This window comes from Gopherus evgoodei, chromosome 1, assembly GCF_007399415.2.
Source record: "Gopherus evgoodei ecotype Sinaloan lineage chromosome 1, rGopEvg1_v1.p, whole genome shotgun sequence".
Classification (NCBI taxonomy): domain Eukaryota; kingdom Metazoa; phylum Chordata; order Testudines; family Testudinidae; genus Gopherus; species Gopherus evgoodei.
In genome coordinates, this window is record NC_044322.1 from 269,133,724 (window position 1) to 269,158,808 (window position 25,085).

Sequence of the window (25,085 nt, forward strand, 5' to 3'; positions counted from 1 at the left end):
GTTAACTGGGGGTCGCAGTATTGCCACCCTTACTTCTGCACTGCCTTCAGAGCTGGGTGGCCGGAGAGCAGCGGCTATTGGCTGGGTGCCCAGCTCTGAAGGCAGCGTCCTGTCAGCAGCAGCACAGAAGTAAATGTGGCAATACCATATCATGCCATCTCTGAAGGCAGAGCCGCTGCCAGCAGCAGCACAGAAGTAAGGATGGCCTGGTATGGTATTGCCGCCCTTCCTGCTGCGCTGCTGCCTGCAGAGCTGGGATGCCAGAGAGTGGCGGCTGCTGACTGAGGGCCCAGCTCTATATGAAGCAGCCTAGAAGTAAGGGTGTCAGTACCATACCAGGCCATTCTTACTTCTGCGCTGCTGCTGGTGGCGGTGCTGCCTTCAGAGCTGGGCTCCCAGCCAACAGCTGCCACTCTCCAGCTGCCCAGCTCTGAAGGCAGCGCCACCAGTGGCAGCAGCGTAGAAGTAAGGGTAGCAGTACCGCAACCCCCAGCCACACAATATCTTTGCGACCCCCCCCTTAAATAACCTTGTAACCCCCCTCCCCAAATCCTTTTTTGGGTCAGGGCCCCTACAATTACAACACTGTGAAATTTCATATTTAAATAGCTAAAATCATGAAATTTATGATTTTTAAAATCATACGACTATGAAATTGACCAAAATGGTCCGTGAATTTGGTGGGGCCCTAGCTATGCCAAATCCCTAGGACCTTGCTCATTGCTTACACAAGCAAAACTCCCGTTGAAGTCCCACAGGAGTTTATTCAGTCATTACTTAGGCAGAAGCTGAATGAGACCTTTAGGATCATGCCCTATGCATCTTCATGCTGGCTCTGTGCCCCTAGTGTCTGTAAGTCCTAACTTTTTAATACATTCCCCAGCATACCTGTGTCTGCCCCCAAATGTCACTGAATGCAACAGCATCACCTAAGCAGACCGCTGAGCTCCAGGGGTCTGCAAGGCAACAGGAATGCTTTCAAATGCTGCATAACCCACTCTAAAGTACCTCCTTGCTACCCCACCTCTCCCCACTCCCCACTGATGGATACTAGGGAGCGGTGACCCCTCAAAGGTAATTCAGCCCTCTACCTTCCAGATCGCCATCTTTACCCCTCCTCCCACAACACCTGATTGTCTGACTTATTCCTGCCTTCTCCCCTTCCTGTAATCGCCCATGATTCTCTGCTAAGAAGTACTATAGCCTACCAACAGATGCTCCTGGGCTGGCTGCCTTGGACACTCTCCCTCTACAGTCCCTTAAGAGGCTCGGTGAAAGTCCTGTCACCCAGTAACATACTAGCAGAGGCCAAAGGATTTGCATGTTTCCTTCACTGAGAAGCAACGTATGAGTGTGCATGGACATGAATGTGAGGGAGTGTGCGGGAGTGTCAGAGAGGGCCTGAGTGTGTGTTAGCATGTTCCAAAGCATGTTTACATGGTGCTCTGCCTGCCTGGAGGGCACACACACGTATGTTAGTGAGTTATTTGCATGCATGGGGCTGTGCCTGTGTGTGTTAGAGTGTAGAGGTGAAGGGTGTGTGTGAGTGCCTGTTAGAGGAGGTCCCTAGGGGGCTGAAGCATGTGGATGCACATGTATGTGCACACATGGAAGTCTGTATTAATGTGTGTGCTGCATGACCATATGAGAACAACAAAGGGCAGCCAGGATTCCTTATTCACCCCAGTACGGAGGCTCCTCCCAACCCTCAGCTTTGCTCCTCAAATACAGAAACACATGTAAAGAGTGTTTAAAAGAAAGCAACTCAATGGAAACATCTAACTTAACAAGAGCGGGCACAAAGACAACAATGAATCCATTAACACCACCACTTCCTGTCTCCTACAACCCTCTCACATGCAGCAGAGATCGGAGCTCTTCACTGTGATCTCCTTTCAGCTGACGTTCCTCAGGGGTATCCCCCTGCCTTGGAGCAGGAGGGAGGAGGCAAGGATCTCTACTCCACCTTCAAGGGATTCCTTCAAAACAACAGCCGCATAAAGAACCACAAACTGATCAAAAAGAGCCTCCCTTTGCTAGAAGATCAATTCTAGGCACTGGGGTTTCCCCCAAAGCTACAGACCTACCTTTGAAACCTCCAGCTCTGCGTGTGGCCGGGCGCACACACATTGGTAGATATGTGTTTACATAAGCCCAAGGCCTCCCTGGCGATCAGTAATCTGAGGCCATGTCCCTTTGTTTTGGCCTTTGCCCTGTCCGGCCCTACAGAGAGGGCTGAGCGTGCCCAGGAGAGACACAGCTTTCTCTAATGGAGGATGGCTCAGAGGGAAAGGAGGTTTGCAGAGAGAGAGGATCTGCAGGCTGTGAAGAGATGATGCTGTAAAAAGCCTGGGTAACAGTCCCCTGTCCCCTGAGAAGCCTATCTGGAAGGCAGGTGCAGATGGATCACAGATTCCCTCTATGGGGGCAACTAGTTGCTCAGCAACTGCTTTCTGTCTTAGTTACACTCCTGGGTCCCAGTGGAGCTAAAAGGCACACATGGCACAGAGAAGAAAAGGCTTGTTCAGACGGAGTGGGGAGGGTTGAAGGCAGTGGGCTGTACAAAGGAGGGACAAAGGGAGGTGGCAGGGGCTAGCACTGTCCAAACTAATAGCACTGGTAAGAACTAGGCAAAGCTTTATAGGTGCCTCTCAGTCCTGACCTGCAATGCTCTCTGCCACTCCAATTCTGAGCCTCCCCCTGTCCCTTCTTGGCCAATTCTCCTCACTCTCACCTTATAGCACCCTCGCTAACCCAATCCTAGGCTCCTACACAGCTTTGCCAATGCCTCTCATTCCAGCTTGGAGCATCCCATTTCTTTAGCCCCAGGCTCTCCATGGAGCTCTGATAATACATCTCATCCAACTCACCTTCTGGTGTATAGTCCAGAGACCCTACTGTACATGTACCTTGTGCTCTGTAAAGGCACCTCATTTTTTACCAGAAGTAACTGTGCTTTAACCATAAATAAATAAAGGCCAAGTCAAATGGGGAGACAAGGTGGGTGAGGTAATATCTTTTATTGGACCAATTTCTGTTGGTGAGTGAGATGAGGTTTAGAAGTTGGTCCAATAAAAGATGTTACCTTATCCATCTTGTCACTCTAATATCCTGGGGCCAACATTAAAATAAGAGATATGCCCATCTTCTAGATCTGGAAGGGACTTTGAAAGGTCAATGAGTCTAGTCTCCTGCCTTCACTAGCAGGACCAAGTACTGATTTTGCCCTGGATCCCTAAGTGGCCCCCTCAAGGATGGAGCTCACAACCCTGGGTTTAGTGGGCCAATGCTCAAACCACTGAGCTATCCCTCCCCCCAGTGCAACAACACTGCAATAAAGTAAATGAAGTCATCTCAGTGATAATTGTTAGTAGAAATTCCCTCTTAGCTGACAGGTTACCCCTGCTATAGCTCTCCCTTGGTATGGGAGAATTTGGTCACTAGTCTGTTATTAGCTGGTGAGGAATAGCCTTTCAGCAGGAGGTTAGTGGTTCCAACCTAGGGTTGGGCCAGTGGAGAATGAAATCTGTTACTATACAGTGTCTTTACCTCAGTTTTTAATGGACAAGTGCTCAGATCACCAGAACTATGTATTTATTTTCCAACTCTGGTCATTGTAGTATCTGAGCTCCTCTCACCATTAATGAAATTACCCTCCCTACACCTTGGGACTCAGGGAAGGGTTATTATCACTACCATTTTACAGATGGGAAACTGAGGAACAGAGAGACTAAGGGTAAACATTTTAAAAGTGCCTAAGGGACTTAGAAGCCTAAGTCCCATTTTCAAAAGCAATTTAGGGCCATATTTTTAAAGGCATTTAAGTGCCTATCTGTCTCTCTAGGTGGCTAATATCTTTACAAATCTGGCACTTGGGCACCTAACAGTAAAATTGTAGAAAACCCCTACATTACTTAGGACCCTAAGTCTTATTGAAAGTAAATGGGATGTGCACTCCTAGGTGCTTAAATTCCTTTTGAAAATGGGACTTAGGCGCCTATGTGATTTGGATGCTTTTGAAAATTGTGCTCCAAAGTCACGTGGGAAGTTTGTGGTAGTGGGATTGACCCCAGATGTCCTGACTCCCAGGCTAGTACCTTCAGTACAAGATCATCAATCCTTCCTTCCAGAAAACAATTGCCTCACCTTTGTTTATGGTCTTCGTAGAGAGGCCAAGTACTGAGTCCAGGCTATGTCTGCACTAATGCTTATGTCGGCAGAAATTATGTTGCACAGGGGTGTGTGAGTAAACCTCTGACATAAGCATGGCTGTGGACAGCCTTATGTCAGGAGGTGGTTTTATTATGCCAATGGGAGAGTTCTCTCCCATCAGCATGGAGCATCTTCATGAGACACACTACTGCATTGCTGCTGCAGTGCTGTATGTGTAGACATTAATCTAATCTAACCAATCTGAGTACCACATTCACCAGTGTGGTATCTATGAATAAACCAAGAACACAGACCCAAAAGTAAATCTGACTTCAAAGGAGTTGCACCATCAAGGCTGAATTTGGCCCTGAATTTCCACTTTCCCATGGTGTGGGATGGGGCCTGGCTGTTGTGCAGCTCTCCACAGGTCAGAAATGAGGTACATTGGTAGGATGTCAGGGTAGCATGTGTGTGTAAACCTGCATTGCTGCTAGTTCTGTGTTGTACCTGTGCTCAAGATAAATAGCAGATTCCTGGACTGCTGGCCCAGCACTTTTCACTGGAGCTGGAGTTCAATTTAATAAGGAAACTATAATTGATGGACACTGTCCTGAGATGCACTTTTTTTCTGGCTTTGTCCATGCTACATTTGGATCAGCTTGGGGCCCTTTAGACCTTCATGGTACTTCCAAAGAGTCTTCAGGACTCAGCAGAAAAGGGTCATGAAGCAACTGGCAATGGCTATTCTATGCTACAACTCAACTAATCTCACATCTGCAGCAACTTTAGACCACATGACCTAGCTTCCTGGAATAAAGGTCCAGTTATCTTCAGATCTTACGCTGAGCACTTCCTGACACAGCATGTCATACATTCACACCCTAGAGTGGCGGCTGTCTCACTTCTAGCAGCTTACATGCTTGAAAACCATTAGCATTTTCAGAAGTGGGAAAATATTTAGTCGGCCAAGTGATTTTCGGTGGCCTGCAGCAGTTTCGCTGCCAGCGATACTTCCTGAGTCTATCTGGAGAGGATCATAGTGACTAGGTTCTGAAATACAATTTATGTTACTTCCACCCTCCCTATACTGTCTGTGACTGAGGGTTAATTCCCTTGAAATTTCTTCCCCTTCCCCTGAAGAGGCTATCCAATTACCCAGCTGTCTATAACTGGAAACTATTCCTCCTGATGCCTCCTTTCCACTCAGTGAGCCCAGTGCTCCAGCACCTGACTGTCTGTGAATGAGGGTTCAACCCCCTGAAACTGCTATCTGATCCCTACATTTGCTGTCCAAAGGGTCTAATTCAAAGCCCATTGAAGTCAATGGGAGTCTTGACACTCTTTTAATAGAGTATAAGCAGCCAGAAGGGAGCACAACTAATCTGACCCCCTGTATAGCCACCAACACCAGCCACACCCTCACATTAAACCCAACCACTGAAATTAGACCAAAGGATTGCAGCCCACAGGATACTAGCTTTGGATCAGGCCCAGTGGCTGAACTGTCTATGAGTGAAGGGTAATCCCCTAAAATACCCCTTCTGATCCCAGAGCCTAATCTACCAATGCCCAGCAATCTTTGGCCAAAGGCAAATCCCCTTTCTATCCCCTGAACTCATTGTCTAGATAGCAGACTATCTGTGACCAAGAGCTAACCCCCTCATGCCCTCTTCCTGATCCCTGAACTGTCATCAAGAACTCATTTCCATCCAACCAGTAGCGATTGTGAATATCCAAGTTCCCCTACCAAATGGCAATGAAAAACGTGCTATTTTGACACTGCATTAATTTTTATTTTATTGACAAAAAGGCAGGGTTTTTTTGTTACTCATTTTAGCAGCAAGAATGATTAAGAAGCTTATGAAGAAATACACAGGAACCACTATGAGATCATTGGCCATCTAAGCTAGCATCCAGCCTGGCTGTGCTTATTACTCTTTATGGTGCGTCTTGAGAGCTCCCAATAACACAGTAAATACACTGGGCGGCCTTGTCCTCACTCAGCTGGGAAGCAGTTATCCCTTCTTTATCCCCAGTCTCTCTGCAATGCTGGGATAACAGGCATCCTGAGACATGTGCAGTGGCTTGGAGAAAGCGATACAGGAAAGGGTTGGCTCCCTTCAACCTTCTCTGTGCTAACCAGGCCAGGCGCCATTCTATTGCAGTATCAGTAGCACTTTCATGGACAAAATCAAACCCAATGGACACCCACTTATCTGACAAGCACAGCGTTCAATTTAATAACTCAGGAGAACGAAAACCAGGTGAATAATTTTGGTGCTGGAACATGAGTACCAGGACAAAGGGGGAAACTCAACCCTAGTGTGGAAATGGGGAACAGTGAACTAAATTTGGGTGAATCTCGGAAAGTTTACAGAAGCATCCTAATGGTTTAGATAAGTTCCTCAAAAGTTTGGATGCTTATCCAAATTTCTTTGGTTTGGAAATCTCGTGAGCGAGATCAGGTCTTTTTAGCATGAGGTTGGTATTTCCCATGTCTAGACAGGTCTGGAAAGATGGCAAGAAAAAGATACAATAGATAGTCAGAGGGGTGGATGGACAGATATCATGGAACCAACATCAACAGTCTTCCCCCTATACCTGACCTCCCTGGATTATTTCAGCACTTCTGCCCCAAATCAGTAAATATGGAGGCACTACAGAATGCTACCCAAACTTTCTTTTGAGCCAAATTAATGGACTGATTTTTGGTTTTAAGCAAAGGTGATGATCTGTAGTCATTTATCTGGAGCTGATTTATCTGCCGTTACCGCTAATTGGGCAATGATTCCCCTCAAGCAAAGGAAGGAATGGGGATTACTAGTTAGATGATTTCCACTTACTACAGGATGTGGGATGGACTCTTCCGCACATACCTTATCACAGTTGAATGACAGGGTTTTGGTCTGTAGGGCAAAGAGACTTTTGATTTCATTAAAAGATTGCAGCAAGAATGGGAAATGTTGTGCTCTATTTTATTGCTAGCATCTCGCTTGCTTTCCCCACACTCCATAAGATGGGGGAATTTTCCCCAGTATTTTTTGCTGATAGTAGGGATTGTTTTTTTATCACATCCCTTGCATGACTTGACTCATTTCTGGCTTTGAATTGTCTTTGAAGACCCAAGCCCAGACCCAGATATCTGGTTGGGACCAAGCCAATTAGAACATTCACTTCACACAGACTGGAGTGGGAAGGATGCAGGAAATGAACTAAACTCTGGGCCAATCAGTAAGGGCCACCCTTAACACCTGCCATCACCTCCATCCTCAGCAGCCCCCAGCACTCACTAGCAGTTCACCATCTCCATCTTCTCAAGTATTTCTATTCCCCTGTAGATGCTTGCATGCCCTGTAAATTGGTACTTGAGAGATGGAAAGTTTGGCTGCTCAGCCTCAGAGTTTGGTACTATCTTCACTCTGAGTTGCAGAGCAATCCAATTTCTCTTTCTCCATTTGCTCTATGTACTTTAATAGTTGTAATGCCCCTTTCTGACTTTCTCAATTTCATCTCTATCCATTTGTCTACCCATTCATCTATCTAGTTCTCCTTCCATGGTATCCATCCAGCCACAGTATCTACCAAGCTGTCAGCTTATCCATGGTGTTGTCTGTACCACGGAATCCATCCATGCACACATCTCTCTTCCTGAGCATCCTTTTTCTTAGGTTTTCATCCCTTCATATGTTCACCCATCCCCAATCCAAAGCTGACCTATTAAGGCCTTTACTTTCCCTTCAGGTTGTAGGTTTGGATCATGCTCATTCCATGTGCCACCAAAGGTTCCATTCCCTTGCAACAGTGAAAAGTACAAGGGTCTCTCTCCATGCTACTCAAAAGATAAGTCCCATTGGGTTTGTTAAAACTAATGTTCAACTTCTTGTTCTCTCAGACAATTTGTCTGTTTGTCCAACTCTCCCTCCAGAGAAGGCCTTAAGCTCAGAAGGTTCTTGAGGCAGATCTTAGACCGAATGATGGTTGTTGTATTGGCTTTGGAGCTCACTCAAAGATAGGTAGGCCCCAGTGTTTGGGACTTGGCTGGAGGAAGCAGTCCTGTGGAGATCATCAGCTTGACCTTGCCTCAGAGACATGGGCTGGGAAGACGAAGAGCTTGCATCTGCCATAGTAGTAGTGGAACTGATTTGAGGTTCTGCATCCCCAGCCTCTTCTGTGATTTGAATGGTATTGTTGTCATGCAGCCCTGGGATATCTGAGAAGACCATGCCAGGCTTCTGATGGGATTCAGAGAGCTGTAAAACTGTGACATTTCCATTCACCTTCTCATCCTGCTCCAATGCTGGGGAGGAGCTCTCGGGTGACAGAAGAGCCTCAGGAAGTGCCCCAAGCCCATTGGTTGTGCTCGATATCTCTCCCACAAAAGAACTGTTCTGGAAACCTTGGTTTGCTTCGATGCAATGAAGAAATCCGGAGGAGAAGAGTGGCAGGTTGTCCTCCAACATGCAGAGATCTGGGGAGGGGAGTGCTCCATAGGAATCTCCATCTTCACTGCCACTGCTCTTCCGGGCGAAGGGCTCGTAGGTGAAATACACCTGGCAGGGCTCAATCTCATAGGAGTCAGGGAGGTGGAAAAAGAAGTAGCCTTGGTTGGTGAAGCAGCTGGTCAATGAGTGCCCGCTGGTTTCTGGGGGAGCACCAGAGGTGAGAAAGGCCTTGGGAAGGAGGAGCTGGGAGTCCTGTTTCTCCTTCTGAATTATCTCTAGCTCTGAGATTTCTGGGGAGATACTGCTCACACTGAAGAGAGATGTGGAAAATGGAGATGAGAGCCACTTCTGAAGGGGAAGCGGGGGAAACACAGAAGAGATATTGTTACGTTCAAAATGGCAGCAGTATAACACTGTCACAACAGAGACACAGAATCCTAGGGTCTCTTCCTTCATGCCCATGATGAATACACTCCAGACATCTCCTATACAGAATATACACCCTTATCATCGCTCCTCTGGGATCTCCACAGGCAATAGGTCCCTGGGGATCCCTCACCAGGCTCTGAACCATTTTAAAATAAGGGGCCAACCTCAAAAGCTTTCCCTGCGTGATCTCCATAAGGAAAGGGAGGAGGAAAGAGAAAGGAATCTTGCAATAGAGAAAGAGACAGAGTATCAGAGAAAAAGAGAGGAGTTGAAGGGTGAGAGGGGGAGAACATGACAAACAGCAGGAGGAGGGGCTAGAGGAAGTGAAGAAGAAGGCATAGAGGCAGGGTGGGATGGACTCCAAGAGTCTTGAGCTCTCCTATACTCCTGTGTGCTTTCTCAGCCCTTACTGTCAGCAGAGCAGAGCTCTGAGGTTTGGTGGTTTGCACTTTCTCAGTTCTGTAATTAGAGATGGAGCAGCCAAGTGGCAGCTTAGAAAGGTCAAAAATAAAATTAAAGCAAATCTCCCAGCAGCAGCCAGTGCTGGAGGGTCCAGTGATGCACATGCTAGATCTGGGAGCTGGATGTTCTTCCCATCCATCTGCATGCAGCCTGAGGGAGGCAGCCAGTCCTCTCCTTCTTTCCCCGCTCATCCTCTGACACCCTCCCACGAACAGCCCGCCTTCCCCTGGTCCCCATACCTGAACGTCGCCTCTGTGCACAGTGCTCAGCGGGGGAAAGAACTTGTCTGGGTCAGGAATGTAAATCTTCAGCATCTTCTTAAGCCTTCACCAGAGAGAGAGACATGGAGAGAGAGAGAAATTAACATGATATGGAGACCTGCGGTCTTCCAGGGGCCTGACCCTCCACTCCCTGGCACCAGTGTAAATAAAGAGTAACTCCACTAATGTCACTGGAGTTATGCTGGTGTACGTAAGGGAGAACCAAGCCCCAGGGCTCTTTATCTCCCATCCCTCACCAGTAGCCTGAGAAAATCTCCGCATTTGCCAATGGATGTATTGGGGACACAGAAACTGAGAGAAAAAAGGGCATTGCAAAAGCTATTTCCCTCAGCCCTATCCCCAGAGCTGATAATGCCACCATTCACCAGCATTCTTGCCTGCCTCTCCCTGTTACTCAGTCCTGTCCATTCCTTTCATTAGCTACCAAGCTGGGAGAGATGCCATCTTTGATCCAAATTGCTGGCATGGTTTCCAAGGCCTGGTTGCCATGAGCTGATTGTGCCTCACTTGGTTGCCATCACAGTGATGCAGAGATTGCACTGCCATCATGAAATGGCAGCATGAGATGGCAACACCACAGTCTCTGTGCCCTGTGATCAGGATGCAGCATGGCAGTGTTGTATGGCATTCACACTGCAGCACCACTTCATGATGCCTTACACCATCATGACATACCAAACTACACTGGTATTACCAGACCATACCAGAGCCAAGTCATCTGGTCTGCTTTTCCTGTCTCTCAAGGTGGCCAATACCAAATCCTTCAGATACCTAAAAGTCTTCTAATGCACCTTTACTGTGCAATAATCTATGGTGAGGGAAATTCCTCCTGACCCCTGTGCTCTGAAGCAGGAGGATTTGATAGTCCTTGTACATTTATACTAGCTTGCATCACTGCAGATGATATTTTCCTTCCTGCATGTCTAATCCTTTTCTGCACAGCATTATCCTGCATCACTGAGTTCCACAGATTAACTATACATCAAGGGAAGAGGATTAGCTGTGTTTATATGTGTTGTAAATGGAGTGCTCCCTTGCCCTCACGAGTTGGCTTTCTCTATTCCCATAATCATTTTACACACTCCTATAATCTCTCCTCCTCTACATATGAAATAGTCCCCATCTGTAATTCATTTTAATATGGAAGCACCTCACCTCTCTGATATTTAGATTGCTTTTCCCTATGCCTTTTCTATTCTGCTATGTCCCTTTCTGAAATGAGGTGACTAAATCTGAAGCCACTTCCAAATTCCATGATGCTGTCAGGCTATTCTCTATATTATTGTACCGGGTGCGCTTGTGTGGCACATTCAGCATTGATTAAGAACAATATTAGAACAGAAATGATGGGCATGCAATCCAAGCGCTGCTCTTGTCCCCCTTTAGCCCTGTTTTGAGAGATTAAGAGGCCTTGTTCTGGTTCTTCTACACAAAGGTGAATTTCAGCTAGAGGGTCAGATTTCTAAAGATATTTAGAAACCTAACTCCTGTTGATTTCAGTGTGAGTTCCTTTAAAATTCTGGCCCAAAGAGAAAGTGTCCTGTGGCTATTTTGAGATTGGTGATGTGATGACATCACGCTGTGCCACTGTATCTCAGCATCATGGTGCAAACACAGAATTCCCTCACCGTCAGGGTGTCCCTTCGGACAATGCCAGTAGCAATCCAGAGAGGCAGAATGACTTGGCTCCAAATCAGACTAAGGGACTCTGGCCTCATCTGAGAGAAAGAAAATGAAGACAGAAAGACACACTGGGCCTGGGACAGGACTGAAGAGGACCATTCGTGTTCCTTTTACCTTTTCAATGGCTGTGAGATAATGATCAAGACAATGATGACAACGAAGAAGATGGTGCAGATGGTCCCCACAAGGGCTGGCATCGTAAGCTGGGGGTCTCCCAGGGGAGGTTCTGCAAGAGAAGAGAAAGAGTTACTAGAAAATGCCAGCCAGAACAGAGAAAGTGGGAACCCCAGTCACTCCAGTTGGGTTTTATTTCACTTCTGAACAAAGAGGTTTGAGATCCAAGTCAGATAAGTGGATGACTGGCCACACAAGTCTGCCAGCCAGCATGCCTTTGTGATTAGGAACAGATCTGAGCCCCCACAAGTCTTGCCAATGCACCTCACAGCTCACCTACAGCCTCTCTCTGCTATTCCTGTCCTGGACTGCCACACAACTGCAATGACCATGCACTTCAGCCCTGACCTGCCACTGCCCACGCCCCACCCCCACTATTCCCTCTCCTACACAGCTCTGCAAATGTACTTCAGCTCTGTCCTGCCGCACTCCTGTTACTCTTCATCTTGTGTTCCCTCTGCCTGTGCATCTCATTTTGGACTTGCTAAGCCCCTTGGAATAGGTGGAAGGATGCAGAGGAGAGAAGAGGGAAGGGAAAGAGAGGAACAGTGCAGGGCTGCCCGGGGCGGGAGGGGGCAAGTGGGGCAATTTGTCTCAGGCCCCAGACCCTGCAGGGGCCCCCACGAGAATATAGTATTCCATAGTATTGCAACTTTTTTTATGGAAGGGGCCCCCAAAATTGCTTTGCCCCAGGCCCCCTGAATCCTCTGGGCGGCCCTGGAACAGTGGGACACCTTTGGAGAAGCTTTTCCCTCATGTCCTTGAGATGTTACTAAGATCCCTTTGTTTCCTCCACCTTAGGTAACTTTGGCTCCCAGTTGCCACGACAACTGGTTGTAGCTGAATCCTTTTCACTGACATCATGTGCTATCAAAGTTTGATTGCCACAGCAACACACTGCCCTTTCTAAACATAGCTGCTCTGTTTATATCACTACCTGCCTCAGCGTGGGGGGACCCCAGAACTGCCTACTTCCTGTGAAGAAACTAAAAATACAAGGAGCTGAGGACTCACCAGACACTCCTGCTGGAGATGGTATTTGCCAAGGCTGCAGGCTGCACAGGCTTCTGACTGGCCTGGACAGCTAGCCCTGCTGTGCACTGCCCACGGGAGAGACCTGGGGTAACATTTTGCAGAAGCTGTTTAGGCAGCTAACTCCCATTGATTTCACTAGGCGTTAGGCACCAAAGGACATTTAAACATCTGGCCCCACGGCACTTTGGCGCCTAGGTCCCATTGATTTTCAGTGAGCCTTAAGCCTGAAGGGCCCAAGTCACTTTTGAAAATGGGACTTACGCTCCGAAGTTACACGGGCCCTCTGGAAAGTGTTTCCCAGGCCTCTTGTACCCCTGGTCAGGAAGTTGCTCTGCTGCACTTAGCGAGGGGGCCCCCACTGGTGTCTGTGATTGGAATCCTGGCCCCATTTCCATGGACTTCAGTGGGGCCAGGTTTTCACTCTGGAGCTCTTGTCCTTTGGACCAGCAGGCCCTGCTCACCTGACCTGGGTCTAGGATTACAGGAAAGGCTCCTCTCAAGCTATTTCCAGTCTTTCTATTGTACTTTGATTTGTGCATCCCTCCACTCCCTTACTTTTCCTGCTCCCACATAACTCCAGCTCTTGTTCTCCTCTTGCTCCCGTGCCTCTCCCCCAGGGCCAGATTTAGGGGCAGGCGACCCAGGTGAGCACCTGGGGTGCTGGGTTTGGGGTGCTGTTTTTGTTGTTAGCGACAAAAGGGAAAATAGAATGTTTGAAGTAAAATGTTTCAGGTATTCTGTATGGGGATTCATTTTTGACTAACCCCCTAGAATGTTCTGGACCTTTGTAGAATCTCATGGAACGTTCCAGACTTTCTGAGAACTACATTTTCCTTGAACATCCTAGAATGTTGTCAGCCATGACCTCATGGGTATGTAAGGCATGGGGTGTCGCCAATCAGTCAGTGAGATAAGAGCGAAGGGAAGTGATGTGAGAGCCCATCTGTGATATTGTGAACTTTGTTTTATTGTGTAATTGTGAAAGTCTACTTCTGTTTTAAGACTTGAAGAGAGTAAGTAGTGACTAATAAAGGACATATTTAATGAAACACCAGAGATATCTTTCGAATCCCTATCTATAGGGGTTATAATATAAAAGAATATGCTGTTACTTCTTTTGAACTAAAAGACTAGAGTTAATAGTCTAAGGCTGTCACCCACTGTAACACTATTTAATACTGCCCCACCCAGTGTTGGTGCACAGTTCAATTTCTTGATGTTAATACACTTCAGTTATTCTTAAAATTAAAATTAAAAAGTTTCTATAAGCTCAGAGGAAATGAATTTTTTTATTTGCTTATGTATGGCATGAATAAATACAGATTTATAGATCCTAGCTTGCAAATGTATCATCTTATATGCCAGTGATAAATCATGCAGGCAAATCATGCGTCAAAGTCGTGATATGCCCTACACATTCAATAAAAAATAAGGTATTCAAAAGTTTAACGGGGGGTGTGGGTGCACCAACGACACCCCTTGCCTGAGGCACCATTTGGACTAGGGCTGGCCCTGCTCTCTCCTCACCTATCTCTAAGCCCTGGCCTACCCACTCCTCTAAGTCTCATTACCTGAATATCCACGAATCACATCACTACGATCTGTCCTCCATCTGAGCGTCTTGCTCCAGTTGCTCCACACGCCATATTGGTTTGGCTTCACGCGAACTTCAGCCTCATACTCTGAGTCAGGCAAAAGGTTCTCAATCCTCACCCACTCCTGGTCCTGCTTGATAGGGAGGAGCATGGCAGTCTGGGATGGAGTAAAAGTTACAGAGTGATTGCTATGTTCTCCCACCCACAGTCCACACCATTACACCTCTCAGCTGTTCAATTAGAGCAGAGTTGATTGGCTCTGGGCCTCTCACAGCCAGCACATCCTAGATCCAATGCTGTACCGGGAGGGCACCTCTTGCCCACCTCAGAGCCCCTCTGCTCTACAGTAGTAGGAGGCCGATTCTACCTTTTTCATCTCCGCAGTCTTCTCTGTCCCATACTGGGAGGACACCATTCTGATGCCTCTCATCCAAGCACTGGGCAGGCTAGAATTTCCCTTTGCTTCCCTGCCATCACCATATGCTGGCAGCGGATGATGCAGATAAAGCTGAAGTAGGAGTCACTGCCCCCTTTGGCCTCTCCTCTGAGGCGATGGTATTGCAGCCATCTGGGGAAGGGTTTAGAGCACAAGCGGGAATAGCAGGTTCTTTGCAGTAAGGCGGCTCTGTCTCCTCCACTAGTTACAGGCCTGAGGCCCATGAGCAGGAGAAGCTAGTCTGGGATCCTGCACTCACCTCCCGGGGCTTTGTGCGATCTCTGCACCACACTTCAAACTCCCGTCTATTGTTTAAGTAGTGAGACGAAATAGGAATTCTCCAAGTTAAGTTGCAGGTGGAGTCGCTGGTATTTACCACTTGGAGGTTGTCAGGTGGCCTCAGCTGTACTGAGGAGAGAAGAGTGAGAGAGGTGCTGGGATACATAGCCTGGGAAACAGAAGTAAAGGCTACATAGCGGTTTGCGCTCTCTCTTTCTCTCTGTTTTGTGGCTTCATTGGCAGACACCCCTCTCCGGGGATGGGCTCTGGGCCGTTCCACTGGGTGTGCGCATCTGTGAACCCGTCCCAATCATTTGTCCCGAACAATTCATTTTGTGAATATTGCCTCTTTTCCTGTTCCCCAGGGTGCTCTGCTTCTGTCCCCATTGAAATCAATGGCAAAATTCCCGATGACTTTAGTGGAGCAGGATTAGAGTCAAGCAATCTGTAGTCTTGCTAGGATGTTTTTTCCCATTAAGTACAGAGGGCCAGTTGCTCAGCTGGGGTAAATGGGCACTGCCCCACTGCAGTCAGTAGCACTGCATAGTCTTACATCAGCGGAGGATCTAGCTCAGCTGTTGCCACCAAAGGGCACAGCTTAAACAGCCAAAGCTCTTATCCCTAGATCAATGCACCCAGGCTGGGGGCAGAGGGTGGTTGGTACCAAGCAGTATGTCAGAGCTAATGCTCAGGGAAGCTGCAATGCCATGCTGGAAGCAACAGGAGGGGGCATGGCGAATCTGTGGCACGGCGTGACCAAGTGAGCATCCAGAGCAGGGAGAAGAGGCAAGCCTGAGATCAGGCATGAGGTAAACAGAAGGATGCCCGGCAAGGCCAAGGTGGCACAGGGGACATATCTAACCACAGATTGAAGCCTTGGGGGATCAACACTGATTAACACTCACTGTTGTCCCATGGTCTGAATTTCTGCTGTTGTATCACAATTGTCCCGTTTTCCCCAGCTTGGCAGGACACAGTCAGGAGAAGTGAGTCTACAATGGTGAAGACCTGACACTGCAGGGAAATTTGCTGTTAGCATTACTAGTCCCCCCACTATGTATTGTTCACATTTCTAAGGCCTCTATCGTCGCAGGCTACGTTAATGCACAACCATTACTCCTTCCACCCTAAGAATCTCAAAGTGCTTTTCACATCTTAATAAGCAGAGCAGTGTTAGATTTGCTGCATTGGGGAAACCAAGGGACAGAGATTAGATGAGTTAAATATTCAAGAAGTGTTCTCTCTTTTTCCACACGGCTAGTGTGTAAAGCAGATTGAAGCTGGGTAGAGGTAGCAGGGTCTGCTCCTTAAGTATCATTGGTCCTGCAGGACGCAATAATAAGGTTGTGTCACAGCTTCTCTGTCTTTATGCCACAATAACGCAGCCTCAGAGAGCATCACCCTGTGAGTACACACAGTCAGTGCTGGGGGGGCTGTGTTGGCATGTCTAACATAACTCTGTGGGCACTGTAACAGTCCTGTGACCTCAGGCTGTAGAGCTCTGGACTGACCCACGGAAACAGGCACTGGGGCCTGCGTAGTTCTTGATGGGTTGTGACTGGTGATGCAAGGAAGGGAGCTAAATACACTGTTAAATATCAGAGTGTCACCTCCTGGGGTTTGTCACAGATTGGCTGGGATGGTGACTGGATACTGACCTCTGTCAGGGGCCAGAGTATTTACCCCTTGCAACCCTGCCCCAAGTCAGGGGCCTGGAACCAGGAAATAAAGTCTTATCTCATAGCAGCATTTCTGTGTGTAACACTGTTATTACAGTGATAATCCATATACCGATCACCCGCAGCCCCTTTTATTAGCCGGTACATTTCAGTTGGTTACCTACATCAATGTTTTTATGGAAGGCTAGTTCACATCTCCTGGGTGCCATGGTAGGAAATTCACAGCTCCTCGTTAGATTCCTGTCAGAGAGAAGACCAGAATACTGCTAAGCTGGAGGGACTTGTAGGCATGTAATTATTTATTTAGATTTGAAATCATCACAGACACCCATCCAAGGCATTAGGCACCCAGACATCCTTGCTACTACAATACAACGAAATCCCAGCAGCATTAAGCTAATGGTAACAGAAACTCAGACAGCCACCTACAGAGACCCTTCGCTGGTGTGGGGAGCACACCCTCAGCCCCTCTCCAAAATCCATCTCAAACAGATGGCTTTGGCAGTGTGCCCAGAAAGTCATCAGATTCCAAATATTATGGACCAGGAGGGGGGCAAGTTGCAGAGTCCTGGTGCTCTCACAGGCAAAACCCTGCCAGCCACCCCCTCGGTTTTATTCCCAGCACCGCTGTGGCAGCTGCTGCTGCAAGAGGAACTGCCACCTGCATCCCTCCCCACTGGTTCTGGCCTGTCCAATTCCACACCCAGCTCAGAGTTCAAAGACCTAGTACTGAACAGGCACCTGGAGTACATTTGTTCTGACCCACCATCCCCATGCAAGGGAAACCTGCTCTGCTTTCCACCCCACACATCAGCCATGGCGAACCCACTCCTACGGTGGATACACCCACACTGTCTCAGGGAAGCCACCAGAAGACAGTGGAGACCCACCAACCACAAGAACCAAAGCAGACCTATTCCTCAAAGAGCACCCACCTAACCATCAAAGGGGGACCGGCTCCTCACCTGACCAACAATTCCATAGCTACAGATCACCAAGCCCCTGCCAGCCACCAAGGGCAGTGTGGAACAGGTAATGGAGGTGATAGGGAAAGGTAAGCATGGTGAAGTGAGAAGGATGGAAGGGTTAGCGGCTATTATTGTGGGGAGAGAATATTTTACCCAGGTAATGCCACATGTTGCTGCCTGAGGTAGAAAATCTATGAGGGAGCCCATCCCTTCACTAGAAGAGTCTAGTGGCCCATTAAAACTATATCCCTCTCTCGGCAGACCAGCAAGACCCCTGTCCAGTTATTGGTGTCCCTTACTTTATGGCCTGGGACCGGGACAGCCCACAAAGAGTCGAGCTCTTTGGAAAATGAATCAATTACAGAAACAAGAAGGAGAAGAAGAACTCAAGCTGCATTTCCACTGAAAAGAGCAGTGACACTTGAGTAGCTGGGCTAGGTCTTAGTTAGTCTAGGGGTAGGAGAGGGGAAGAGGCCCCAGAGAGCCAGTTCCTCAGCATGTGTCAATCTGTGCATCTCCATTGCAATCAATCACGATACTCCAGCTGAGGATCTGGCTCTATATTTATATTAGAGTTTGACCTCCAAGGAAGCTGGTCTTTTTGTGCAGAATCAAAGGTAGCCATGATGACAGTTAGAGCTTGACATTCACTGACTTTGCCAAATAATTTCAGCCACGTACCTCTCATCAGTGTTATGAAAAACATCAAGTCGGCATGGTGCTTTTGTGTGATTCCTGTCTGGAGCCCAGGTGCAAAAGAGAGTCGCCCGTGAGTCATAAAAACAAGTTAGATTTGAGGGTCCTGTGAATGGAGAAAAGATGCCATTACATCAATCCTGTCATGACAAAGTCATTAAGCATTAACGATCATTTCATCCAGTTCCATGCAGTGCCCAATTCATAGGCTGGCTAGTGCCCTGAAGAAACATCCAAGGAACATCTCCAAACAAGAATAGAAGAAACCTATGGCCCTTCTCACTTCTTCAATGCCCCAAAACGAAGAACTCCCAATAGGAACTTGTATATTGTGTCACTCTTGCCCTGGTTTGCCTTAGTGCTTCCTGCCCTGTTGCAGGACATGGACAAACCTTCATTTTGCAGTGACCTTCCCATATCACATAAGGATAAATAGTGTCCCCACCCACACACCTCCCTAATTCTCCTGCTGGGACATAGGGGGATGCTTTCTTACCCTGAGTGATTCTTGATGCCAGTGAAACATCTAGAAGGATGGACAGCCAGAGGCAAAGCAGAAGGGGAGGAGAAGGCTTCATCCCTGTCATACACAGGAGGGGCCCACACTGGAAGAGAGAAGAAGATCCCCCCGCCCCCCCCCCCAGCACAGGTGAAGATGACAAAGTTCCACACTTCTCTGTGGAGGTGGTCCCTGCAGTAATCTTCTCCCTTGGTGCTATTACCAGGAGTCGGAGGCACTTCCAAGGTCAGCCCCCAACAGAAGCTCTACATACACCCAAAGCTGCTCACACCTGATGCCCAGATGAAATCCCACTCAACAGATTCCACCTATCTCCATAATCTAACCTGTCTCCTTCCTTGTGTGCTTTGCTCAGCAGTGAAACACTTTGCAATGCTAGCATTTAAATTGAAAACAAAGTCAATGCCTTCTTGAAATGAATACAAGAGCACACCACTCAGAGCTGTTGTTTCAGGGAGGTTGCTGACTCAGGCAGACAGTACTGCTGGAGTCACACCCAGTTTACATTATGAAGGGGTTTCTTTTCAACACTAAAAGTGCTAGTGACTTCAGGGAGTGGTTGTAGTTAATTAGCTGTGGAGTCAGGGACCTTCTGGGTGTTTGGGAGTGTTAGTGGAGGGGCGAGGGATTAGTGAACAGAGGCAGAAGAACCTGACTGGGACAGGGAAAATAAGGATCGTAGAAAGGATTTCATGTTCAGTAGAGCTAGGTTTCAACATGCTCACACCCCCCAGTCTCCATGTTTGGACAGTCCTGAGCTATATCCCACACATGGCTTCAAGGATGGGCCCCACCCAGCCCTGCCTTGGAAGGATCATTCACTCCCCATATTCATACAGTCCCAGGCTTCACCCAAACTCATGCAGCAATTTATTTTATTTATTTTTTATTTTTTTCCTCCAATGGCACCTCGTTTTGCCCAGGATGGTGGTGGTGGTGGTGGTGGTCTATGTGTGTGTGTGTGTGGGGGGGGGGAATAGCCCTCTCTTTGCTCAAAAGAGTAGCCCTGAGTTTGTTGTACAAAATGAGAAGGGGTCTTGAGCAAACCCTGGACCCTTGTGGGAGGGGGCAGGACCTGCGATGGCTTGCCAGAGGCCTGCCATGCGGCACGGTCAGATTCCAGTTCTGATAAAAGATTTCAGTTCAGAGAAAGAGAGCAAACAGACAACAACCCGTTCAGTTATTGGGAGATATGGGGCACAATGAGAGAAGGAGGCATGTGGAAACAGAGAAAGAGAGAGAGACAGAGATAAACAAGCGATCAGACCTTGCCAACAGCTAGAAAAATGTGTCAGATTGAAACTCCTTCCAAGAAGCTTCTCAGTTCAGCCACCCCCGTGTGGGAGCCGCTTGGCATCGCCCCGTTACCTTCCTATGCGATGGCCTCCTTAGCTGTGCAGTTGTGCCAGAGATGGCCTTCAGGGACTGGACCAGTCCGTCCAGTGGAACTCAGGCGCCGGCCTTCAAATGGCTAGAGGTGGAGTGGGACAAGGGTTTCTTCCAGTTCAGCACATGGCGCTGCTGGTGGAAATAGGCAGGGGTCGGAGCCGGGCAGTTCTGCAAGCACAAAGGGCTTGCCAGCGATCTGTCGTTTCTTCACCTTGAGCACAGGAAGCTGCATCTAACTTGCCCTGTCAAAGCGAGACTAAGCACCGGAGTCCCGAAATGGCTAGTGAGGCCGAGAATAAAAAGCCCCAAACCACGTCCACTTCCTGACGGTAAAGGTGATGAGAGGGGGTGGGAAGGAATCAGGTATGAGGCTGCAGCACTAGGCTGAATTGGAGACTGGTCTGTGCACAGTTCTGCACAAAGCTATATCTCTGGGTTTGTGCCCCCTGCACACAAACACGCCCACAGTGACACGTGGACATGCTGATATCGGTTAAAGACTAGTTACACTGGGTTAGCTTGCCCCCGCACATACCCAGTACCAACCCTGATATGAGCCAGGTGTAAATTGATTTAAAAGCAACCCCACACACGCACGTTGCACCAGCTTCACTAAATCAGTTTGAAATCATGCCTGTAGTTCAGCCAGTGCAACTTTGTGTGTCTGGAGGGCCTGAGATACAACCTCCCCACTCACACACACACAGTCGCACCACATGCAAACACACCCTTCCCCCATACAGAACTCGTCTGCTCACACAAACAAACAGACCTTTTGCCCCACAGAAATAATGATCGCTGGCTCTGGGTGTCTACATTGACTGCCACCTGAGGGGCTCAGTTAATTGATCTCCACAACACAACTGTGAGGCAGGGATCAGGCCCATTTTACAAATGGCCCAGAGAGGTTATGAAGTGACTTGTTCACTCAACAGGTAAGTGGTAGTGCCAGGAATAGAGCCCCAGGAGTCCTGGCACCTTCTCCTCTGTAGTGACCAGAGCAGAATGCTCCTTTCACACTACAGCCCTCACAGAGATGATTCCCTAAGATGCACTCAGGCACATTTTCACAACACTCAGATATTGCCTCCACCCCCCACTACACACTCAGATAGACACAAAAGCACCTGATTCTCAAACACCCCACACTTCACAACAAGCAGTGGCACACATACATCCCCTGATGCCCACTCCTCCCCCCCGTCCCCCATACACACAAATAGCATTCTTTGAAGTACAGCAGATCACATTTCCTGTCTGGTTAGGGCTGCACAAACATGGCCCGTGGTGTTGGAGCAGAACTGCGGCACGCCCGCCTTGATCACTGAGCTGAACACTCCCTGCGTCCAGGCCTCAGCACCTCTGAGGTGTTAGCACAGGTCCAGCAGAAGGTTTTGCTGAGCGAAGGGTTCTGGGAGATGAAACCTAAGTCACGGAGAGCTCCAGGATGGGCAATTTCAGGGAGCAGAACATAGGGATCATGTGGGATTGCCCCGCTGCAACAGCCAACCTGGACAAGTGGGTTCAGGGAGTGTTGGGGAGTGGGTTAGCTCTTTGTCATGAACAGACCAGCACAAAAAGTGGGTGTGAGAGAGATTAGACCTCAAATACAGAGAATCCAGGAGTGAGGCAGTGGTTTGAGGGAGCAGGAAGGGTTATTTTTACAGAGATTGTGGTTGAGGGCTGTGTGGGGTGTAACTCCCCACATGAAACCTGAGAGGGTAAATTAAGCCCAGCAGGAATAGGAGGGGCCTGTATAAAGCCAGGTAGCTGGCAACAGAAGGGGCTCCTGAGAAAGGCTGCAAACACTCCCCAGAAGGGAGGAGTGTTTGGAGGCTGCAAAGCCCTGTAATATGCAGTTGCTCCCTAGGAGCAGGGAGTGATGAAGCTGGCAGACCCAGTGAAGGAAGGGAGAGCCAGAAGGTTAGGAAAGGGCTCAGGGAAAGGCAGTAAGGTCTAAGAGGGAACAGATCTTAGCTGCTGGCTAGAGGGTCCCTGAGCTGGAACCCAGAGTAAAGGATGGGCCCGGTTTCCCCGACCAGACACTGAGGGAGTGGCAGCTTGGGGCAGTGAGAGGGAAGATTGACTGAGACTGCTAGGGAGAAGGGACTTTGCTACCCCGGAAGGGGAAAACACATCTAGTGATCTGGCTGGAGGGCTAAGTTATGAAGAAGCAGCAGCAGCTTGTGGAGCAAGAGAGGGGCCACAAACCCAAAGAGAAAGGCAGAGGATGGCATGCAACCATGGAAAGGAGCATCGACCTTGTGAGCTACTCCCCAGAGTGACTGGGAGGAGAAGCCATCCTAGCGGGGCATGGAGCACCCTGTCACAGGGGCTCAGGGGCTCCATTTCACGCAAAGCATTACAGTCCAGACACCAAGGCGGCATCAAGCTCGTGCTCAAAATGCTGCAGTGGAGAACACAACACACCAGTCTCCAAAAGAGACAATCTGCTGTGAATGTCATGGGCCGCAGTGCCCTGCTCCATATAATCTGGCAGCACAAAGGAGCCATAACAGGGCATAAATTCAGTACTCCTGAGACAGGGAAATCTCTGCATGGCATAGGCAGACAAAGAATCCAGCCAGCTACACCCTAGTGGAGAGGGTGTAGCCAAGGAGGAGCTGTGCGGGCTAAGTGCTACCGTGCTCCAGCAAGCCCTAGTTGGTGTAATGGCCACTTGGGGTCTGTAACCAGCCAGCGTAAATTAGACTAGCCTACTCTAGGGGCTGAAGTGCTCTGGCAATTGAGGAAGGACAAAGCTAGGGTGGAGATCCCTTCCTCATAATCAAATGCTTTAAATGTTTATGGTCCGGATGCCGAAACTCTTTCCCCAACTTGGAGGGCTTCTGTTTGCACCAGTCGCAGTGAAATGGCCAGCATACGTGTGCTCCCGATGAGGGTTGCCAGCCCTTCAGGATTGCCCGGGAGTCTCCAGGAATTACAGATTAATCTTTCATTAAAGATGATGTCATGTGATGGAGCTTCCAGGAATACAGCCAACCAAATTGGCAACCCTAGTCCTGGAGTAAAGCACCATTCCCTCAGTACCACTTATCCTGCCTACATTAATGGTTTTGTAACAGTGTCGTTTACATCGGTGCAAAAACCTGAACTGCAGACAAGCCCCGTGCAGCAGCCTACTCTGTGATTAGTTCCATGGGTTTCAAGGAGACTGCCTGCAGACTAAGGTTCTACTCAGTGGGAATAAAGGTAATGGAGCCAGGTCCTGTGTGTTTGGACAGCACTGCAGCTTTTGCAGTAGCAAAACCTATCGCTAAACCTGCAATGCAGCATTTATTATACTCCTCCCCTCCCCCAGTTCCCTTTCAGGCTGCACCTGCTTTCAGCCCAAATATCAATAGCTTTGGAAAGTTGGAGCTCACGGCAATGTAAGCGAGTTAGCAGAAAACAAACCCTTTTCCTCTTTCCAAACAACGCATACAATGTTAGCTGAGCACAGATGCGGCCAAAATGGCAGCAGGGTAAGACATCCAACTTCCCATGCAGTTAGTCCTCCATGAGGAGCACCTGCTGGGTGGTCTGAAAAAAATACATAGAAACTCCCTAGTGTGCATGTATAGTACAAGAATTGAATAGTTCCATTGCCTGCAATTAGCTGCACTTGATTCACACCAGCTGAGGATCAGACCCATTAATTCTGGTTGCCAGTTACATCATTTCCTATGAAATTATGCTAGTGAAGCTACGGGATGTTTTTTTGTGAAGTTGAGCAACACTCCCATCCTCATAGAGCCCCAGTGAAGATGTTCTCTTTTTGGTTTCTTTTCTGTCTTTAAAACAGAGCATCAGATACGGGAATTAAATACAAAAGCCTTTGTTAATTAACATCAAGGCTTCATATTTGAACATAGACATGTAAAAAGTTGAGGTTCAGACTGAATGTATCAATGGGGACATATTAGCCTTTCCCTACTTAAGGGTGAAGCATAGTTGTCCATTAAACGCCTGATTTTGATTCCCCCTTCTCCAATGTGACTGAAACAAACCACCCCCCTGGAAATTTACACATGCACGATCACATGTCAGAGCAGAATTTCTTTGGAATGACTGAGGCAATTCAGAGAAGTCATTTGCTTGGTATGCGAGTGCAGAAGATCACGTGCAAATCATTTGTGTGGAATTATTCTCTTCTGGGTGGTTGTCGGCTCATCATATCATAAAAAATGGTTTGACCTAGAAACGCTAGTTTTCTTTTCTTCTGTTGCCCTTGCAGAGGACTGGAGCCCTGGGCTATTTTTGGCGATGTTGAGTATGTTTTATTGACAATATCCTCTACAGTGAGGTTCGTATGGCAGGCATGCCATTGGTGCATGACCATCACCGTGTATTCTGGAGGAGAAGCTGGAAGTGTGGAGCTAGGGACTCCTGAGCCTTCCTCCCGCCCAAAAGCATTAGTGAGGTCTCTTGACACCCCTCAGGTTAGTTTTGGTACCTTCCGAAGAATGGGGTTTTTTTAAGTATAACCTTTACTTTGAATTTCCTGCCTTTCAGACATTTACATTTCTTAAAACGACACCCTTCTGTCAAGCATATTTTCCCTTAAATTGTGGTTCTACTCTGAAAAGTGTCTCTGTTAAAATGGGGGTAGGAGAAGTTCTGCTTGTCATCTCAGGGAGGCCTATAGTAAATGTGCTCTCTTTACCAGTAAAAAGATGCTTTGGTTTGTTTCCTAATGGCCAGTCTTGCAAACTCAGCTATGGCTCTGAGAGTCAAGTTGACATCTTTCCTTCTTGTGTGTCAGTCCCAATAAGAAAGTTTCCACAGGCCAGTTCTGCCCTCCGCTACCCCTCTGCAATGCCACAGGGGCCGCTTGGTCCAGTAATAAGACATTAAACCAGATT

At 48.1% G+C, this 25,085-nt stretch overlaps 1 protein-coding gene across 1 annotated transcript; it reads right to left on the reverse strand.

Moving 5' to 3' along the window:
• Positions 1–5,937: 5,937 nt before the first annotated feature.
• IL2RB (interleukin 2 receptor subunit beta) lies at positions 5,938–20,618 on the reverse strand. Its single transcript, XM_030545710.1, has 10 exons — positions 20,200–20,618; positions 18,808–18,916; positions 18,297–18,417; positions 16,812–16,887; positions 15,874–15,982; positions 14,949–15,097; positions 14,230–14,410; positions 11,564–11,675; positions 9,725–9,809; positions 5,938–8,942 (listed from the first exon to the last, which is right to left on the reverse strand). Exons 2-10 carry the CDS (start codon positions 18,896–18,898, stop codon positions 8,115–8,117), a joined length of 1,752 nt encoding a protein of 583 aa, XP_030401570.1. The 5' UTR covers positions 18,899–18,916; positions 20,200–20,618; the 3' UTR covers positions 5,938–8,114.
• Between the last annotated feature and the right edge of the window lie 4,467 nt (positions 20,619–25,085).

What these genes read in the sequence shown, in the direction of transcription:
- IL2RB (XM_030545710.1), bottom strand. Translation starts at nt 18,898, where the DNA reads ATGACAGGGATGAAGCCTTCTCCTCCCCTTCTGCTTTGCCTCTGGCTG. An exon ending in TTTCATAACACTGATGAGAG is followed by an intron (nt 16,888 to 18,296) that starts GTACGTGGCTGA and finishes TCTCTCTGACAG; the next exon opens with GAATCTAACGAGGAGCTGTG. An exon ending in TGCACAGAGGCGACGTTCAG is followed by an intron (nt 8,943 to 9,724) that starts GTATGGGGACCA and finishes CTTCCCCTTCAG; the next exon opens with AAGTGGCTCTCATCTCCATT.